At 44.9% G+C, this 19,261-nt stretch overlaps 1 protein-coding gene across 1 annotated transcript in view; it reads right to left on the bottom strand.

Moving 5' to 3' along the window:
• The window catches only part of LOC105897746 (runt-related transcription factor 2-like), a 40,691-nt gene that overhangs the window by 9,727 nt on the left and 11,703 nt on the right, over positions 1–19,261 (bottom strand). The window contains exons 2-4 of the mRNA XM_042709913.1: positions 12,374–12,636; positions 11,249–11,405; positions 8,034–8,138 (exon numbers count right to left, since the gene is read on the bottom strand). Of these exons, the coding sequence (XP_042565847.1) occupies positions 8,034–8,138; positions 11,249–11,405; positions 12,374–12,636 (525 nt within the window). The remainder of the gene's footprint in view (positions 1–8,033; positions 8,139–11,248; positions 11,406–12,373; positions 12,637–19,261) is intronic.

Raw genomic sequence — 19,261 nt, 5'->3', positions numbered from 1 at the left:
ACACACACACTCTCTCTCTCTTTCTCTCTCACACACATACACACACACACACATACACACATGCACAAACTAGCAGGCACACACACACACATATACAGACACACACTCTCTCTCTCTCACGCACACACACACACACACAAACTAGCAGGCACACGCACACATATAAAACCCTCAACAACACACCGGCCCCACATATCCCTCCAGCCTGGCTATTTAAAGGCCCACAGGTGCACTAAGTCCCTTTCAGCGCCGACAGAGAACAAGAGAGAGCGGAGAGAAAGGAAGAGAGAGGGGAAGAGAGAGAGAAAGAGAAAGAGGGAGAGATAGAGAGAAGAGAAAGAAAGAAGACAGGAAAGAAAGGAGAGAGAAAGAAGGCAGAGAGAGAGAGGAGAAAAGAATGTAGAGGCCCCGGTATACCCAGCCCTCTGAGCAGCCATTAAAACAGCTCTGCTGTGCTGGGCTCGTCTGTCTGTCTGTCTGTCTGTCTGTCTGTCTGTCTGTCTGTCTGTCTGTCTGTCTGTCTGTCTGTCTGTCTGTCTGGCTGGCTCCCCCACACCGGCTCCCCTCAAAGGACCGTAAAGTAAATATCAAACAGCGCAGGCAGAGAAACGCCCGCTGAACCTGGCCACCGTCCAGCTGGCACGGAGCACGGTGCCCGATCCAGATTCCCAGCTAACCTGAGTCTGCGGAAGAACAAAGAGACACAACTGGCACAACAGGAGCAGGCGGGGAGGGGGAGGGCTTTTCATGGGAACAGAGATGCTTCGTTAAATTTGCCTATAGATGCTGACTTTCACCGCCTTTCACACACACACACACACACACACACACACACACACACACACACACACACACACACACAGAGAGAGAGAGAGATAGAGAGAGAGAGAGAGAGAGAGAGAGAGAGAGAGAGATGGGGGAGCCATAACTATAACTATAACTATAACTATGGGTGATGTTTACTGTCGTCCAATTACAGCTACCTTCCCAGTCTACATGTGATCTGATACATAACTACTACAATACGAGCACTTGCTTAACCAAACACTTCATAAAAATAAAATCTAATATGATGTGTGATGTGTACATTATGTACGTGATGCTCCAGGGGCAATTCAAACCAGGGCAATTCAGGTGCGCCTCAACAACATTTCACAAAAACACTTCCCTGTGCCTGCGATGCAGGGCAGAAAAAAAGAGCTCTTACTCGAACAAAGAACTTCTCTGTTACTCCTTGTTTCCTGGGTATGAAAAGAGATGCTTCTTTGCTGTGAGACTCAGCGGACCCCGATCAACAGTAAATTAAGAGAGCATAAATATATCAGAGTATATGCACCAGGAGTATCCTTTGGCCTGTGGGCTGCATGCTAAAGCAGTCTGTCTGAGGGGTTGGGGGGCGGGGGGGGGGGGGGGGGCTGTGCTGGACTGGATAGGATACTTTATCACACAGCTCAAAACTGAGACAGGAAGGAAACTGGAGACCAATAAATACAAACAGAAACAATGTATTGCCGTATATGAATATATAACAACCCATCAAACGTGTTATGTGCTGAAAGACGCTGCAAAATACCAAAGAAGAGCGTTTGGTGACATTTCTGTGGTATTTTTTAAATGCTGCACACTCAGTGAGCTAATAATACACTTTAAAAAATCTATTTCAAATGAATGGTAAGTTTTTACAATAACAAATAAATACATAACAGTTTAAAAGAAAATGTATGTAATGACTGTTGGGCTTTTAGAAATCAATATATGTGTATGGCTATATGTTCAGATATACATACATTATCTTCATATTTTGCATTTAAAATACAGCACAATTGGACACTGAAAGCTAAATGTGCATTTGGACGACCAAGATAGGCCAAAAATCCCCTTAATGAGTCATCTAGCCCACAGCTTATACTGACATGAATGCTCCTCTTTTCGCTCCACTTCAGTCACACCCCCAGACAGCATCTGGTGCCAAACACACACCTCAGCTGTTTTATTGGAATGCAGCGTTCAGTACAGTACACTATCCCACGTGCTTCGAGTGACTCGAGGTATTTACACAGCTCACAAAACCAGCTGATATCATCACCGGAGGGGAAAGCCCCTTGTCCCCCTCCAAAACGAACTCCCATCGTTGCTGAGACGACGGTCTTTGACTTTTTTTGATTAGCCTCCACTTCCCGTTCAAGCCTCCCTTAGCCCAGTGACTAAGCGGAAGGGGCCAGATACGTGCACCAGATGTTGGGCAGGCTTTGGAAGGATCTGAATCAGTTATCAACACTAGTTCATGATAGGATCGACGGCAGCAGATAAGAGCTTAATCACGACAAGGAAGAACTAAGTCATTGCAGCAAAAAAAAATAAAAAATCTTCAGCAGTTACCTCATAGACCTGAAGAGATACTAAACATGACTAGACAGCTGACAAACAGGCTGTTGCTCTCTAATTAAAATGTGTCATTAATGTAATGACAAATGCCTTGAGATTAAATCTCAAGTCTGGTGCCTCGAGTCACATCAGGCCAAATGTATTGCTTTGCATACTCACCTCCTTTGTAAATAACACTAGCTCTATTATGTGGATAACTAGCTAACGACTCACGCCTTCTCACTTACTTCTAAATTACCTCATACCTGTCTAGTAGCAGCTAATGGGAATAACAAGGGGCGAGCGCACTTTCAAATAGATTAACTTTGGTTTGTTTGATGTTTTCATCTTAGAGCCGGCAGTGTCCTGAACATACCTCAAGGCTGTGTGGTAATACTAAGGAACAAACTAGCAGACTGAGGAGTTAACTTTGTTTGCTTTGACTATGATGATTTATAGAGTCATAGGAAGTCATAAGCATAAACACATACACACACACACACCCCCTTTTTTTGTTCAAATATTTATCTCTCCATAACTGTTTGTTTTTGTTACATATCGTGTAAATCCTTTGTGCAATACGAATATGGACATTTGTCATCCTCATAAAAGCTTTTTGAAATTGAAACTGCCTCTCCTCTGGCACAGGAAAGGGTTAAAAAGGTGATATTGAGTGACGAGCAGAGTGCGAAAAAAAGACATGGGTGACAGCCAGGCGCCCTCTTCATCAGAAGCCGGTGTAAGTGGAGAGAAGGAGCCGGAAAGTGGGAAGGGAAAGAGAACGAGCAGGCGAGCGAGAGAAAGATACAGAGAGAGGAAGAAGTAGAGAGAGAGAGAGAGAGAGAGAGAGAGAGAGAGAGAGACGAGAGAGAGAGACGAGAGTGAGAGCCAGAGCACTATGGAGGTTTGCCAGGCATCTGTGTGGTCTGTGCATTTCAGTGTTAGGGAAGTTAGCCAGGCCGGGAAAGGGTACACACACACACACACACACACACACACACACACACACACACACACACACACACACACACACACACACATGTGCACACACACGCGCACAGACACACACACATGCACTCTTACACACCCACATACATACACACGCACACACAATACAAGGAGGCCCTTTTTTAGACCACAGGCCTACTTCTCTGTCATCTCCCTGATCGTGTTAAAGCCGTCTAACTGGCAGTGCAGCGCAGCGCAGGGCTTCTTCCCCGGGGCTGTCCCAGCATGGATGGAAGGTTATGGATCAGAATCAGAGGCAGGATCCAAAAGCACAAAGCAGCCAGCCACCCCACACATAGTTGCTTATTCACACTCATAGCTGCATATTCCCACTCATAGCTGATTATTCCCACTCGTAGCTGATTATTCCCACTCATAGCTGATTATTCCCACTCATAGCTGCTTATTCCCACTCATAGCTGCATATTCCCACTCATAGCTGCATATTCAACCTCATAGCTGCTTATTCAACCTCATAGCTGCTTATTCCCACTCATAGCTGCTTATTCCCACTCATAGCTGCATATTCCCACTCAGAGCTGCATATTCCCACTCATAGTTGCTTATTCCCACTCATTGCTGATTATTCCGGTCATAGCTGCATATTCCGGTCATGGCCATGGACGTTGAGCCAGATCCGGGTCTGATCTGGCTGCTGGTTCCCCTTGTGCCCAGCCGAGCGACGGCAGTGGTGGCTACTTTTTATTCCTGGCACCAGGAGGCCTTCCTTCACGGAACCCTGAGCAACTGAGCGGCTCCACTGATTGGCCCAGGGGTTCTTCTGGAACGTTCTTACATTTCTTTCAGCTTGCTCATATACATACTACATATCATATTGAAAGGGCAAAGCGCATTTGTGTGTGTGTGTATGTATGTATGTGTGTGTGTGTGTGTATGTGTGTGTATGTGTGTGTGTGTGTGTGTGTGTGTGTATGTTAGGGGACCAAAGCACCTCAGTTTTCTTAGGATTTGGAAAAACTGAAAGTTTTGTTCTTTTTTTTTGTCTTTAATAAACAGGTCAGAATTCAGAGTTTCAAATCTAAATCGCTCTCTCTTTCCTGGCTCTCTCTTCTACAACACTTTTTTCTCTCCCTGAGAGCACTTATGCAACTGTTCTTTATGATATGATAGAAACAGAATGGAAGAATTCATGGCGGCGCGTTCCAAAAAAAAAAAAAAGATTGGTATCCTTCCCAAACTCTCTGCTGAAATTGACATTGAGGCTTATATCAATTATATCCCCTTATGACCCAGCACACAAGAAAACAGCAACATTATGCCTTTAAATCAACATCTATTAGTGTATAAATCACAGCAATGACTTGAATAAAAAAACTGTTAATGTTAACAACGACATCCACGAATTAAGTCTGGCCACGAGTTGAAGTTGTTTTTTTTCCCTTCTCTCTCTCCATTTTGCTGTTGATTTTCCACAGATCAACTCTGGGCTTGCCTTGTGCAACTCGAGATTTGTCTGAGCCAATTGAACTATTGAGTGAGTGAATAAATACTAAAGTGGCGCATGACAGTCTTGCATTGAATGCCTAATCACACGCAGTCCCAGCTGAAGTGTGTTAGTTTTACCGACCCCACCCAGTCTATTAGCTGAAATGACTTTTAATGAGCGTTATTAGGGTCCGCTCCAAAAACCAGTGCGCCATGGGTAACCGGCCACACACACACACACACATGCACACACACACACACACACACACACACACACACACACACACACACACACACACACACACACACACACACACACGCACACACACACATGTGTCCAAGTCCACACCTGTGCACACATGTACCCACACACACGTACACACACAGAAGCACACACACACGTCCCTGTCCACAGCTGTGCACTCATGTGCACACACACACACACACACACACACACACACATAAACATACACACACACACTCACACAAGCACACGCGTGCACACACATGCATGCACACAGTGGCAAACCGCAGGCTAAGGCAAAGCTGTCATCTCATTAAGCACAATGCTAACCACAGGAGCTGACCTCACTGCTAATCACAGAAACGAAAGGACCTGCCGAAAGGGGGGGGGGAGTCAAAACAAAACCATATAACAGCCTCTCCCTCTGACTGCAACAGCGCAGCTACAGGGGACCAATTCCCCTGTAACATACACATTCAGGAACTGATATAAAACAAGATAAATGTATTAGCACGTATTTGCCAATCAGACAACAAGAGAGAGGGCAGTGGGTGGGCCAGGAGAAATGTAAAAACTGTCACCACTTTTGGGCCACTTGTGTGCAGATGTTACTCTAACTCCCGGCACCCGAATTTCAACACCTTCTTTGTGTGTCCCCCACCCCCCTCTTCGCGCTCCGAACTCTCCTCCCCAGCTCGTCTTTTTTTATTACAAAAAAAAGAAACATGTTTGGTGGGCTCGTATGGCTGCTTGCATCCTCTACGACTCATATGGCAGCCATCAGGAGCTATTAAATACATAAACACATTAATAACACACTTCCTGCCCTGGACGCTTCGCATGCTGGCCGGCGCACAGGGAGAGCCACGTCTGTGCCCCAGACCCGAGAGAAATCTCCAGAAATCCAGTATTCAGAAAATGGCACACAGTGTATGGCATAGACACACACACACACACACACACACACAAACAAGGACAATTCAGGAGACTGACCCCGCCACTATGCCCTTCCCTTTCTAATATCAACAAAGATCGTGTCGCGGCTAGTTATTATCGTATCCTTAGTGGCGAGGCTAGAGAGGAAAATGGAGGCTGGGGTTTTGACACCCATAGTGTTTTCATTGTCAGTATTTCCCCACTCTGGGGTCGTGTCAGGGGGCCTCCTCCTTAATTAGCCTCTCAATAACACCAAATGGTGGTTTAATGAGCGGGATTCGTTAATGAACCATTGCCGGATAATATCAGCACGTTTCAGCAAGCTTTCCCCTAAGCTGGACATGTGACTTTATTTAAAGGGGTCCTGTGTTTTGCTAGCTCAATGACCTCTTATTAGCGGTGTGATTTTGTGAGATGACTGTGTATTAGTAACACTGTGCATGTGTGTGTGCGTGTGTGTGTGTCTGTGTGTGTGTGTGTGTGTGTGTGTCTGTGTGTGTGTGTAAGTGAAAATCAGCATCATTAACACTAGTCCTGCAGGTAATCCATATTCTCACGTTTTTTTTTCTGTTCTGTTTATTTGCCACGAAGCCAATCCTGCTTTAGTCCAAGAAGTTTGTTCCTTTCACACACGCCCTCACACACTCTCAAAAGCTGTTATGTGGACTGATGTGTTTGTATGTTTCCATGTGTCTCCAAGTGTATTGATGAGTGATGGCAACAGATGAAGGGTTTGAATCTGAACATGATTATGCGGAAATGGAGGACACCGGTAGCCTAACAAAGCCAACCTATGGCTCCCAAGTTCAGGTTTGTACAGGGATCATAATTGTAATGTTACACAAATGTAGTAGAACACAATGACTGTGTGCTTGGTTATACCAGGCATAACTCTTGTGAACAGTCAGCCCCGTACAAAACAATACGGCGGCATCAACAACAACAAGAAAATCTCCTGTTTGCCATTACGATGACTGAGCACCATGGAAGGTATCTGTCTGTTAGTCATTCCCAACCCACGCTTCAACATGGGGCGGAAACACAGGAAGTTTGCTCAGATCAAAGACGTGGAGCCGTCACTGCTAGGGGGCATTTGAATACAATAAACCAAAGGGCCCATTGTGTCAAAGTGTCTCCGTATCACTGCCATATGTGTGTGTTCATTGAAAGGCAACTTTAGAGAGAGAGAGAGAGAGAGAGAGAGAGAGAGAGAGCACGAGAGAGAAAAGAAGCTTGTTAGTGATGTGATAGGGTTGATTCCCGTGCCAGAAACGGGAATATATTTTTATGAATAAAAGTCGAACAGCTGCTTGCCAGACCAGTTGGCACTGACGGATATGGCGAGGAGAAGTTTTTTTTTTTTCCTCTCTCGTCCTCCGAGTGTTTTATATGACCCATTAAAAGTGGCTGATGCTAGCACAATGCTACCCATTTGGAGCCTCTGAAGAAACTGCTCCAGTATGGGACCTCTAGTTAAGTTAATCTATAACAACAGGGCCGCGTCTGCTGTCAAAGCCATCCAGATGTTCGATAGATGAGCAGAGACTGCTACTTCATGTCGGAGGGTTCAGAAATATTTTCCAGGAGCCATTCTTACGAGCTCAAGACAACAAACCACATGCAAATATTTATACTGCATATAACAAGCAAAACACACACACACACACACACAGAGAAATTTAACGACCAGTGAGTTCTGGCAATGTCTCGTTGCTGCTTCACCAGTGTATTAACGAGTCAGATAAACCCATTTACTCTAAAAATATCTATTTATCGCACCGAAAGCAAAAAGAAACCTCCAAATGTCTTTACCTCAGTGACTTCACAGAACAACCGGTTGCGGTCTGCGGCAAGTATCCCTGGCCAGTCTACACAACACTCCAAACATCTGCCCATAAACCCATACCATGAACTGACTGAAATGACAACGTGGTTACCGCACTGACCCAACGCCATTGGAGAACTGACCCACTGCTGAATCCGCAGTGGAGTCCGGCCTCATGCTCTTATTGTGAGTTCAGAATTAGTTACTCACGTCTTGGCTCGCGCGGTCCGTCCACAGTGACTTTGATGGCCCGGTGGTAGGTTGCTACTTGCGGCGGGTTGGTGAATATTGTAATTGTCAGGGTGAAGCTCTTGCCTGTGGACACACACATGCAAAAAGGACACACACACACACACACACACACACACACACACACACACACACACACACACACACACACACACACACACAGACATGCATACAACACAAACATACACAACCGTTTAGACATTTCTAGATACACACTTTGGGGGCTGTCTTTCACATCCTGTAGTAAAATATTCAGTCTGAATTACATTTATTCCCTTGTGCCTTCTCGAAACAAGGGAGAGAAATACATTTAAAGGACTCAAATCAGCCCTGTACCAGAGCACAGGTAGCAGTGCAGCACAGCACAGCACAGCCCAGCCCAGATGGCGGTTTGAAGTCATAACTTTGGTTCATCAGGCCATTTGCAGGTCCTTAACGACGATCCCAGACGGTTGTAAGCCGTCTCCTCAGGCTTTGCGCGGGAATGCAGGGGATTAATAGGGGAGCCTGATGGGTCTCGGCTCACGTCTGTGATTGGCCACTTGTGGAGACAGGAAGTGGTGGGAGGAATGCTATGACAACAGCTGGCAGCCTGCTTGTACTGTAAGCCTTAATGCCACACACTGTTGGGCAAGTCTTTACTAAAGACAGACAACTTATTACTTAAATGTCTTTTTATTGTAAGGTTCTCGCTGGCTGTTAGGTACTCTTTATTTACCTGTGATTGGCTGAGCTGGTATGTCTAGAATGTGGACCAAATGCTCTTTCCAAAACTCAAAAATGTTATTTCTTTAAATGTCTTTCTTATTCTTATCCACAACATTCTACATATGGGCCAGATTACAGTCTTTGTCCGGGGATGTAGACAGTATGGATTATTTCTCATTTTTTATATCTATTCATAAATACTCTTTCTTTTAATATTTTGAATTAATATTGCGCAGTAAAGGCATAAATTATCAACCCATTTTTTTTTCACAGCCAAGCCATACATTTACACATGTCAGGATTTGCTACAAAAATACATTCACCAGAATATTAAATAAATATAAAATATCACATACAACACCAACAACATCTGCAACCTCTCAAACTGAACATGCTCTCTGTCATCACCACCCCCCCCCCCCCTAGCAGGCCTTCCCCCATCCCCATGGGTCAGACAAGCAGAAACTTCTGAAGAAACCGTTTTTGCTCAAAATAGCTTTTGATAACGCCTTACTCATATCAGGCTATACATTTCTAAACCTCTGCCTACACTCGTCTCACTTCCTATGTGGAGACAGAGGCCTACACACTGTCACACCGATAGAGACATGGAAACCGAAACAGCTCTGTGACCTTTCTTGTCCTCCCACGGGGGTCGTCTTTTCTTTGAACCGCTCAGGGAAAGGTCGTACAAGTTTCTCCAGACGCTTTATGTGTTCTAACATTACAATACAGGTCACCTCAAGGCTTAATTGAACACCACAATGGGTGGCTGTAGTGTGTGAGCAAATCTGTAGTGTGTGAGCAAACAAATAGAATCACAGTGTACACAGAGTCCACTGCTTTAGATGGATCTAATTCAAAGAGGTAGCAAGAATACTTAAAGTAAATGCGTGTTACAATGATCATTGCTGTGAAGAAACTGTGTTTGCTCCATCATGGCTGTCTGAGTCAATTGTGATAGAGAGAAAAAATGACCCACACACTTTATTCCTGCTACCTCTTTTTCTGTTTTCTATTAGATTTGATTCTTTTTCTGCCCTTACATTTCGAAACCTTTAGATGTTCACACACTGATGTTCTTTCTGAGTCCTGAGTCTGTGTAACCACTGCAAAAATACAAATGGTAGCTTGCTGACATTCCCCAAAAGCAATCCTGCCCCCCCCCCCCCCCGTATCACCCCCATATGTGTGCAATCCTGCCCCCCCCCCCCCCCCCCCCCCCCCCGAATCTTATTAAATGAGTAAAATGAACGTGTTCCTTAGCATGCACCCTCCCTGTCTCAGCACCTGTGATGAGGTTAGGTAAGTGAGACAGGCCTGTAACTGATCCGCGGGGCAAACAGATGAGGAGTTATTCAGGGAATGGTCCCTGTCACTTTGTGACTCCATGCCTTTGGGAACATAAAAACAAACGTCCCTCCTAGAGTCACCTGGTGTGACCCTTAATTACTATCACTGGTGTGTTAATATGAATCCATCAACACTTCCAGCCTGATGAATTAACTTTGTTTCACTTTATTTCAATTCTGGATTGATCTACCGTACGTGATAATATATTTGTCTTGTATATAATAATATATCTTATTCAACCCATAATTGTTGCTGGACTTGTAAAATGTCTTTCCATACATCTTTTTAGAATTTGCAGCAAACAAAGCTCCTCAAACATCTCAGTCATGAATATTTTACGCCAAGACCTTATAATTGTAACTATGCCTACAACAATCCTCTGAGGACTATACATTAGGTTGCCAGTTTTACTTCTTGCCTCAAGAACCGAAATAAAACACGTAAGGGATGCTGCTGACTGTGCTTGCCAGGCCTGTTACATCATGTTTCATCACTTCCTCTGAACTCTGCCTGGATTGCCAGCACAGGACAGGCGCTAATGACTCAGATTCCTTCAACACCATTTCAAACTTTTTTTTTTACGACACTGGTCTTAAGCATGGGCCGTGGCTCAAGAACAGGGCCATTTTGGCTCTGAATTTCATGCCGATGAAATCACATTGTTAATATTCTATTATATTACGTGTCAGCATGTGTTCGCTTTCCCAGTATATGTTAGCAGGGAAATCCCGATTGACCCTGTGTAATAGATATCTCTAATGTCTGATAATGGATTGATTGACTGGAGACACACAGCGCATATGGGAACAGTTGCCTTCCGATATGATGCAACTTGACATAATGGACTGGTTGTCCAGGTTGTTATAATTTATTACATTTAAGTTACCTCAATAATTTGTTTTTCTGCACTGAGATGACTTCTCTCTGAAATGTTCTGTTTCGTTTGTGTACTACACTAAGATTATGTATCTCTTAATTTGGTGTCTTCCTAATTTGTTTTATGAACACCTTGATAGACGTTTGAGTCCTGTTAGTGCAGTGTCAAATATGGCGTCGAACTCTGTTTGGAAGTGTGGCCGGCACGAGTGTAAATGAGTTTGGTGTGTTGGACTGACCTCTTCCGCTCCTTCCCACAAAGCGGAGGTCGTTGAAACGAGCAACCTGGTTCTTCATAACTCCAGAGGCGTTCCTCAGTTCTGCCGAGTAGTTCTCGTCATTGCCGGCCATCACTGTGACAGTCGTCCCGTCAGTTACCTCCCCTAGTGCAACAACCTGGCAGTGAATGGGTCGATTATTAAGTCAGTCGTGCTGTCCAGCACATTACAGTACACTTGTCAGATCATCCTGTAGACCATGGCAATTCACCATTAAAAATTAAAACGTATGTATTTTTACTGTAAATGTAAATCTTCATGCTTAATTAATTTATGTAATAAATACTAATGCAAAAACGTGTTGCAGATACGTAAAAAAGCTACTACAAATGTAAGCATTAAAAACAGCCCACATAATCAGATCTAAAGATAAGATAGCACACACCTTATTGACAGTGACGAAATTTCAAGGCAGCCTAATGATTACAGTATATTAACTGTTTTATAAAGTTATCTGAGAGTTAAAAAATAGTTTCCCTACTCATGGTCTCGGTAGCCTGTGTATCAACTACCCCAGGAAGACAGACCAGCGGAAAGCTTTTGATTAGGTCATTATGAGTTATATCTCGAAGGACAGACCGGAAATATTCGGGCCATTAGTAAGTAGTCTTACATTTTTTATCTATTTGAATACTGCTTATAAATACAGTGTCTTGGGTGTTAGAATTGCTTTTGAAATTAAATATACCTCAAACTCTCTTAAAAGTCTACAAACTATACACATGTTTTTCCTTGGAGAGGTATTTAAAAAATGCAGCGCTGTCACAAAAAATGTAAACTTAATTTGAATAAGTCACACAGATGAGATGAACATTTTACTAATAGCCGCCTTAATATTTCTCTCTGGTGCAATCTTTATCGACTGATGCGGAGCGAACACCTTCCATGTTTCAGGTTTACAGCGCTTCAGCACAGCTCAGAATTCAGGTAAGGACATTTTAAGAAGAGTACTAGTACCACTAGCACAAGTGAAAATTACATTCATGTTGTCATTATAACCTGAATTATAATTAAATGTTCTTTGATTGAGATATGGAGAACTTCAATACCATGTTATTGAAATAATGGTTAAAAAAAATGACTTACCTTGAACGCAACGGGTAAAGTTTTGTTACACCGCCAATGAGAAGGCAGAACAGAACAAAGGAAATTTGGACTGTCTGTCCGAACAAGTTCGGCTGGGTGATCTGCGATGATTTCGGCCATGGAGCGGTTCTCTTGAGGGCGCAGCCTGGGCACTGCCGCGTCTTGCTGTCCCGTGGTGGTAGTGGTGTTCACATCGTTCATTTTCACCGGCAAGGGCTGGAGGCTACTAGACGGGGGACTGAACCTCCGACTTGCGCTGGGATCTACGGGAATACGCATCACAACGCTTTAGGTTAACAAAAGGTAGGCGATCCAGAGGAAAATGTTCAAGTCAAAACTTCTCTCCAGCGCGTTTGTCAGTGACTCCTCTGTCGCTGAGGGTGCCGCGCTTCTAAGCTCTCTTGCCAGTTTGAAATAGGACTCGGAAGTGGCAGGAATTTCGATGTAGGCTACAGTGCCTACTCCGAAGGACTTCAACTGACGCTCCCTAAACTTATTTCAACGTAAAGAAGCCTTTGTATCATGCTTCTTATAAATCAAAATCGCAGCACCTTTTCAAAATGTCATCTGTTACATTTAGGCTAATAACCTAAAAATAGTAGACGGATTATGCGTTTTAAGACCGCCTATGGAGCGCTGATGAATAGTATTTAACTACATGCGCACAAAAAAATCATCCACGAGTTGATCTCGACCTATCGTCCGTTTCTTTACCCTTTGAAATTAAGAAAATAAAAACACAAATTACTACACGTTGTTTGTCGCGTGTCCTTCGCTGCTAATACGGAGGACAGTGTAAAGTTATGTCTAAGTGAATCTCCTGCTGGTCGAAAAAAAAAGACAGGAGCTTGTTGTTTGAGGTTAGAGGTTCGTGAAACTCAAACGGTTGTGGTCGATCGGACGAAACAAGCGCAGACGGCGAACTGTTTGTTGCCCCAAATGTGGTTAGCCTTTGAAGGCGAGGATTTCTCGTGTTGGAGCTTTTTGTGGTTTATATAGCTACAGCATCGGGCAGTCATTATGCTGATGCGAGTTAGGCACGTGATGCCTCGAGTGTACACTAGCTTTGTTCGGTAAAAATTATAAGCACTGTTAATTTCTATTGCCTGCCACTTTTGGTGCTTGGGTTAATCTATTTCGTATAAGAAATAATGCACGTACCCACAAACACGTATCATGCACGCACGCCCACACACACACACACACAAATCCATAAATACAATCATTATCTTAACTGCCGTCATGAAAGTGTTAAATTAGGTATGAATTGTCAAAAACACACACTTTCATTTCTGGTGCAACAGGTGGGCTAACTGTGCACTATAATGTTCAATTTAATTGAAATACAGGTTAGATGCAGTGAAACAACCATACAAGATCCTCTCAGAAAACATAATTTCTCTGTCCTTCAGATGCATAATACTGTTGGCATCACAGTGTTGGAAACGCTGATGGCCCCCATACAGAAAAAAAGGAAGGTTTCAGTGTCTGAGCATCACAACAGAAGACCAATTTTATGCTTCAAAAGACAAGCCCAGCTTTCTCTGACTGCATGTCTGCTAGAGCTGTAATCACAAAGAAGCTTCGCTTTGGCTATTACTGGAGAGGAAAAACACAGTTTCCCAATCAGTTGACACCAGCACCAGACACCATTTTCTCATCACACCTGGAGATAGACAAACACATCACTGTATGTAAACACTAAACTACTCTTGTGGCTCAGTTATTTTAAATTTCATCTGACTTGACAATACAAGACCATCCAGAGCTGCACTGTTAACCTGTGGCCATCCCAACTAAGAGACATGGAGAGAATTCAATATGATCGTCGCATTATCATGTAATTATGGCCGAAGCACCGCAGAATGTTTGGGTTTTAAAACACAGCTCCCATTGATTCAGTCAATTTTTCACCCACTCTAAGCAACTAGTTGCCTAAGTCTTCAGCCTACCAGACTTTGCCAGACTTTTTACATCAGCAGAAAGACCAGGCCAGGCGGCCAGACAGGGGAATGTCCACATCACCGTCTGAAAAGCCTTGAGTCACCCCAAGCCATGCTGAGTTAATTTCAGGGGGTGAGACATAATGACATGACATCTGGAGGAGCCATGCTCTGGACCTGATATGCTCTTACTCGCGTTCAGTAGGCTGTTTTGTAGACATCAAGAACACTTCACAATCAACACTGGACAAGTGTTAAAAATGAAAGAATAACTAACAACTGAAGTTTTTTATATAGGGTGAGTGTACAATGTTCCTTCTTCCTACAAGTGTTAATTTGAGAGCTCTGCTGTAAAAAAAAGACAGGTTAGACTTTGCTGTCCAACAAATACTGTAGATGGCAACCTTTCCCCTCCACACGGGCCGAGATCTTATATAAATGCACAAACTCCAGGCCATCAGCTGTAAGATGTCATGGCATCATCTCGTCTCTGACATAATATTGTATTAACAGAGAAGCCACTAGCGTTTCCGCGTCCAAACCCATGCATAGCAAAGCAGCATGCTTGAGGTGAGTCCACAGAGTGGTCATTGTTCTGGCTAGAATGACCCATGGAGGGGTGAGCCACACGCCAGGCACCAGATGCCGTATTTACTGGCGTTCCTCACAGGTAACCGTGGGCTTTACTCACAGGTGTACATATGCGTTACTCACGGGTGTACAGTTAACTCAACTTGAACTTTACTCACAGGTAAGCCATTACGCATAGGTCAACTTTTGCTTTACTCGCTGGCAGACTTCAGGTTTATTAACACAGGAACTTCGGGAACCTTTCATTACAGGTGAACCTAGTCTTTCCTAACATTTACTCACAGGTGAACTTGGGCCTCAGTTAGAACTGAACTTTACTCAGATGTGGAGGAAGTAGTAGTAGTGCTAGTGTAGCTCACTCTGCAGAGTCCACAGTGCAGAAGGCCACAGCAACACATTCTACATCACTTGTGAGTAAAGTTAGTAGTAGTAAAAAAAAAAATTATATTGACAAAGCAGTGTAAGTCACAAATTACATTCCCACACAAACACACACTCACACACACACACACACACACACACACACACACACACACACACACACACACACACACACACACACACACACACACACACACACTCTCTCTCACACACACACACACACACACACACACACACACACACACTCACACACACACACACAGACACACACACACACACACACGTGTCCCCCAGTGAGACAGTGATGGGTGGCATTGAGTTTGCTCTGGGTTTGGGGATGTGGGGTGGCAGAGGAGTGTGTGTGTGTGTGTGTGTGTGTGTGTGTGGGTGGGTGGGTGGTGTGTAGTTGACAGGGTAAAAATTGTGGGAGGGCTCTCGAAAAAAAAGTCTCTGAAACCATTGACGTGCATCTGGCACGTCGTTACGAAAGTGGGCACAAAAAAAAAAACGTCAGGAAAGAAAAACCGGAGGAACGATTGAGTTACGCTCTTTCTCTCCTCCTCTGCCCAGAGCTCCAAAAATATGGCTCCAATCATCCAACATTATAAAAGATCAGCTCGAAATTTATTGGTGGATAAATCAGAATAGTTGTAATTAAAGTCATAACCGTATTAAACTCATCCATGCTGAAAATGCACTGCACATTATTCTAAAGGCCTGAAGTATCCTTTCAGGCCCGTGCTCACCTCCAGACTTGCTCACTTCGCTCAGCACCACAGCAGACAGTACAGAGAAGTCGATCTATAAACGTTTAAATTAGATTAAAAAATGTAGACTCGAAAACCAAAATCCATGGCTGCAACTGCTCGTGTAAAAGCAGCCACTACAGCTACAATCATTAATAAATTCGATTCTGACAATCTGTCGTTTATGGGGCTTTTCATGGGATGATGGAGCTTGTTTGAGTCTATGATAGAAAATTTGTCGGCTGTCCTCATTTCCTCTTTCTCTCACGCGCGCAGGGTTTTAGATCATTCAATCTCGAGCTATCAAAGCACATTTGTCACATCTGAATCCACTTTGCTGTACAGTATATGGCCACCATCTGTGTGCAAAATCAGTGTGGGGTATGCGCAAACACACACACACACACACACACACACACACACACACACACACACACACACACACACACACACAGAGCCTTTATTTGAATCCTTCACTGTACGGAGGGTTTATGCCCGGCCACAGTGCGGGCCCATTGTTTGATCTCCTCAGGATGAAAGCGAGGCCTGCACAGTCGGGTTTTAATGTGTCGCAATGGGCGAGCTGCTGGATCCGTCGGCACCGTGAGTGGGAACACGGACTTCCTGTTTTGCCACTGACCACAGTTTTGCCACCTAATCTTCTCAGACCTCCACGTTTGGGACCCAGGCTGGGCTTGGAGCGCGGATGGATGGAATGACGTGGAGTTGGTCATGCCGGAGGGAGGGGGGGGGCAAGCACATCCTACTGTGGCCATCGTGGAGCAGGGGAACGCTGCAAAAATGGTTTGCTGGTGGTGATGGGGATGACAGATCTCACTGTAGAAGACAGCGCTGGTTGCACACACACACACACACACACACACACACACTGACGTTTGGGAGCGTTGGATGCACAAGGTTGCAGTTAGCAGGGGGGGGGGCAGACAGATAGTCTGCGACTATGTGCAGCTCTGAGAGGATACTCCCCAACACAATGCTCTGTCATTCACGTGCACTCACACACACACACACACACACACACACACATACACACACACTTAGCGCTCCACACCTCATTAGGAAAGATGACACGAGACAAAGCACTCGTTGTCGATGGCTAATGAAAACAAAAACAGACACAGCTCTACTCAGCTTAGTCTGGGTGGGGGGGGGGGGGGGGGGGGATGGGGCACTGTAATGATATCCAAATGACTCTCCTTGAGAATCATAAAGCCTGGGATTATGTAATGTGCTACACTGCCACTACACTCACTCAGTCTCCCTCTCTGTCTCTCTCTCTCTCGCTCTCTTTCTCCCTCTCCTTCCCTCCACTACGCTCCTCTCTCCCTCTTTTGGGTTCCTTCATCGCTTGAGAGGAAAAGTACAGCCACTTAAGACCCTGGATCGAGGCTCCATTTCACAGTGGTGCATTTTTCAAGACACTTAATTATGGCTTTATGTGTGGAGTGGTTTGATGGGGCCATGGAACCTTCCCCTTTCAAACGGCTTCTTTCCATCCTTGGCAGATGAGCAAATGCAACTCAGGGAAGGGAGAAAAAAAAAGACTTGAAAAAAAAAATCAGTTTTGAAAAAAAATTAAATAAAAAAAAAACATGATACATGTAGAGAAATCATACTCCTTACCTCATCAGAAAGACCTCCTCAACTCATCCCAACCCCCAGATTTGATCTAAGCCCGTAATTACCGTTTGTCATTGACTGGTTAGTGACCTCACCACTGCTTCAAGAGCGAAGGCCCTCTTCAAAATTCGCCTTTGCCAAACATTAGCAGCACAAGCGCCCAGACGGAGGCAGCTGAAAGCCACTGCAACCATGTGAAGGTCAGGTATCATGTTGTGTTGAAACGACGGGCCCAGACAGAGGGGTGTGTGTGTGTGTTTGCGTGCGTGCGTGGGTGCGTGCGTGCGTGCGTGCGTGCGTGCGTGCGTGCGTGCGTGCGTGTGTGGGTGTGCGTGTGTGTGTGGGTGTGCATGTGTGTGGGTGTGTGTGTTTTTGTGTGTGCGTGTGGGTGTGGGGGGGGTGTTGGGTGGAGCATGGTGGCAAGTTGGAGCGAGTGCTTGGAGAACATTGAGCACAAATTACAAGAACCAGGTACGACTTGCCACCGTGGTTCCTCTTGGTGTGTGTTTTGGCTCCGGGGAGCCCCATTGGCTTTGCCTGGCGAGCAGAATGTTGAGAGAGAGAGAGAGAGGGAGAGAGAGAGAGAGAGAGAGAGTGAGCAGGGGGAGACGTTGCGGCGAAAGAGAGGGAGCCGTGGGGGGATTGATGGAGTGGAGTGGGGTAAAAGAGAGAGGGGGGGGGGGGGGGGGGGTTGGAGTGGGGTAAAAGAGAGGGAGGTGGAGTTTAGAAGCTGGCGGGGGTGTACAAAGACAATTTCCTTCAGCTCCCACAGCCATGACTGTCTGCCGCCTACAGCCTTCATGGAGGTCCCTAATTGAGATCACTTGTACTTAAAAATAGGAACAGAAAAGGAACTTCTGTGGCTTGTGAAGGGGTAGAGGGGGAGGAGGAGCGGGTTGAGGGGGGTGGGGGGGGGAGTGAGGGGGTAGGAGAGGATGGGAGGGGGGTGTCGAGAAGGGAAAAAAAGTATGTGTGTAATATGTGACGAAAGCAGCCATTAAACACCCGTAATAACGGTGCGCTGAGACGCTGCACCAGAGTAATGGAGACTGGCTCAGGAACCTGGTTGGCAGACATGTCATAAACCACCTGCTGTCACATGGTGTGTCCGATGTGTGTGTGTGTGTGTGTGTGTGTGTAGGTGAGCGCAGTACCTGAGCGGTGCGAGTGAATGTACCAAATGTTTCCTTGTGTGATGCATGTGATCAGCGATGTGGGTATGGGTGGCAGCTCTTTTGTAGTTCTTACGATATGTGAATATGGAGCCATGGCTACCATCACATAGTCCCGCATTTTACTTCAGTGATTACATTTGTGGGTTGGATCTTGACGTTCAGGCTTGTTGACATTAGAATTGTGGATCCCACTTTATATCAAGTACTATGTACTACATTCATATTAATACTAATACATAATTAACATATTAATTAAGCTATTGTACTTATACAAGTACACATTGTTACTTTTTCTGCCATCAAATTAAGAATTTCAAATAAACTAAAGTGGGGCCGCATTGCCCTTGACCACATGTCCATCAACCAATAAATATGCATGCTGACGTCTCTTTAGAGCCTCTATGATGTTCG

Source organism: Clupea harengus, chromosome 15 (assembly GCF_900700415.2).
Source record: "Clupea harengus chromosome 15, Ch_v2.0.2, whole genome shotgun sequence".
NCBI classification, from domain to species: Eukaryota; Metazoa; Chordata; class Actinopteri; order Clupeiformes; family Clupeidae; genus Clupea; species Clupea harengus.
The sequence above is the reverse complement of the archived record's forward strand: the minus strand, read 5'-3'. Positions and strand labels throughout refer to the sequence as shown.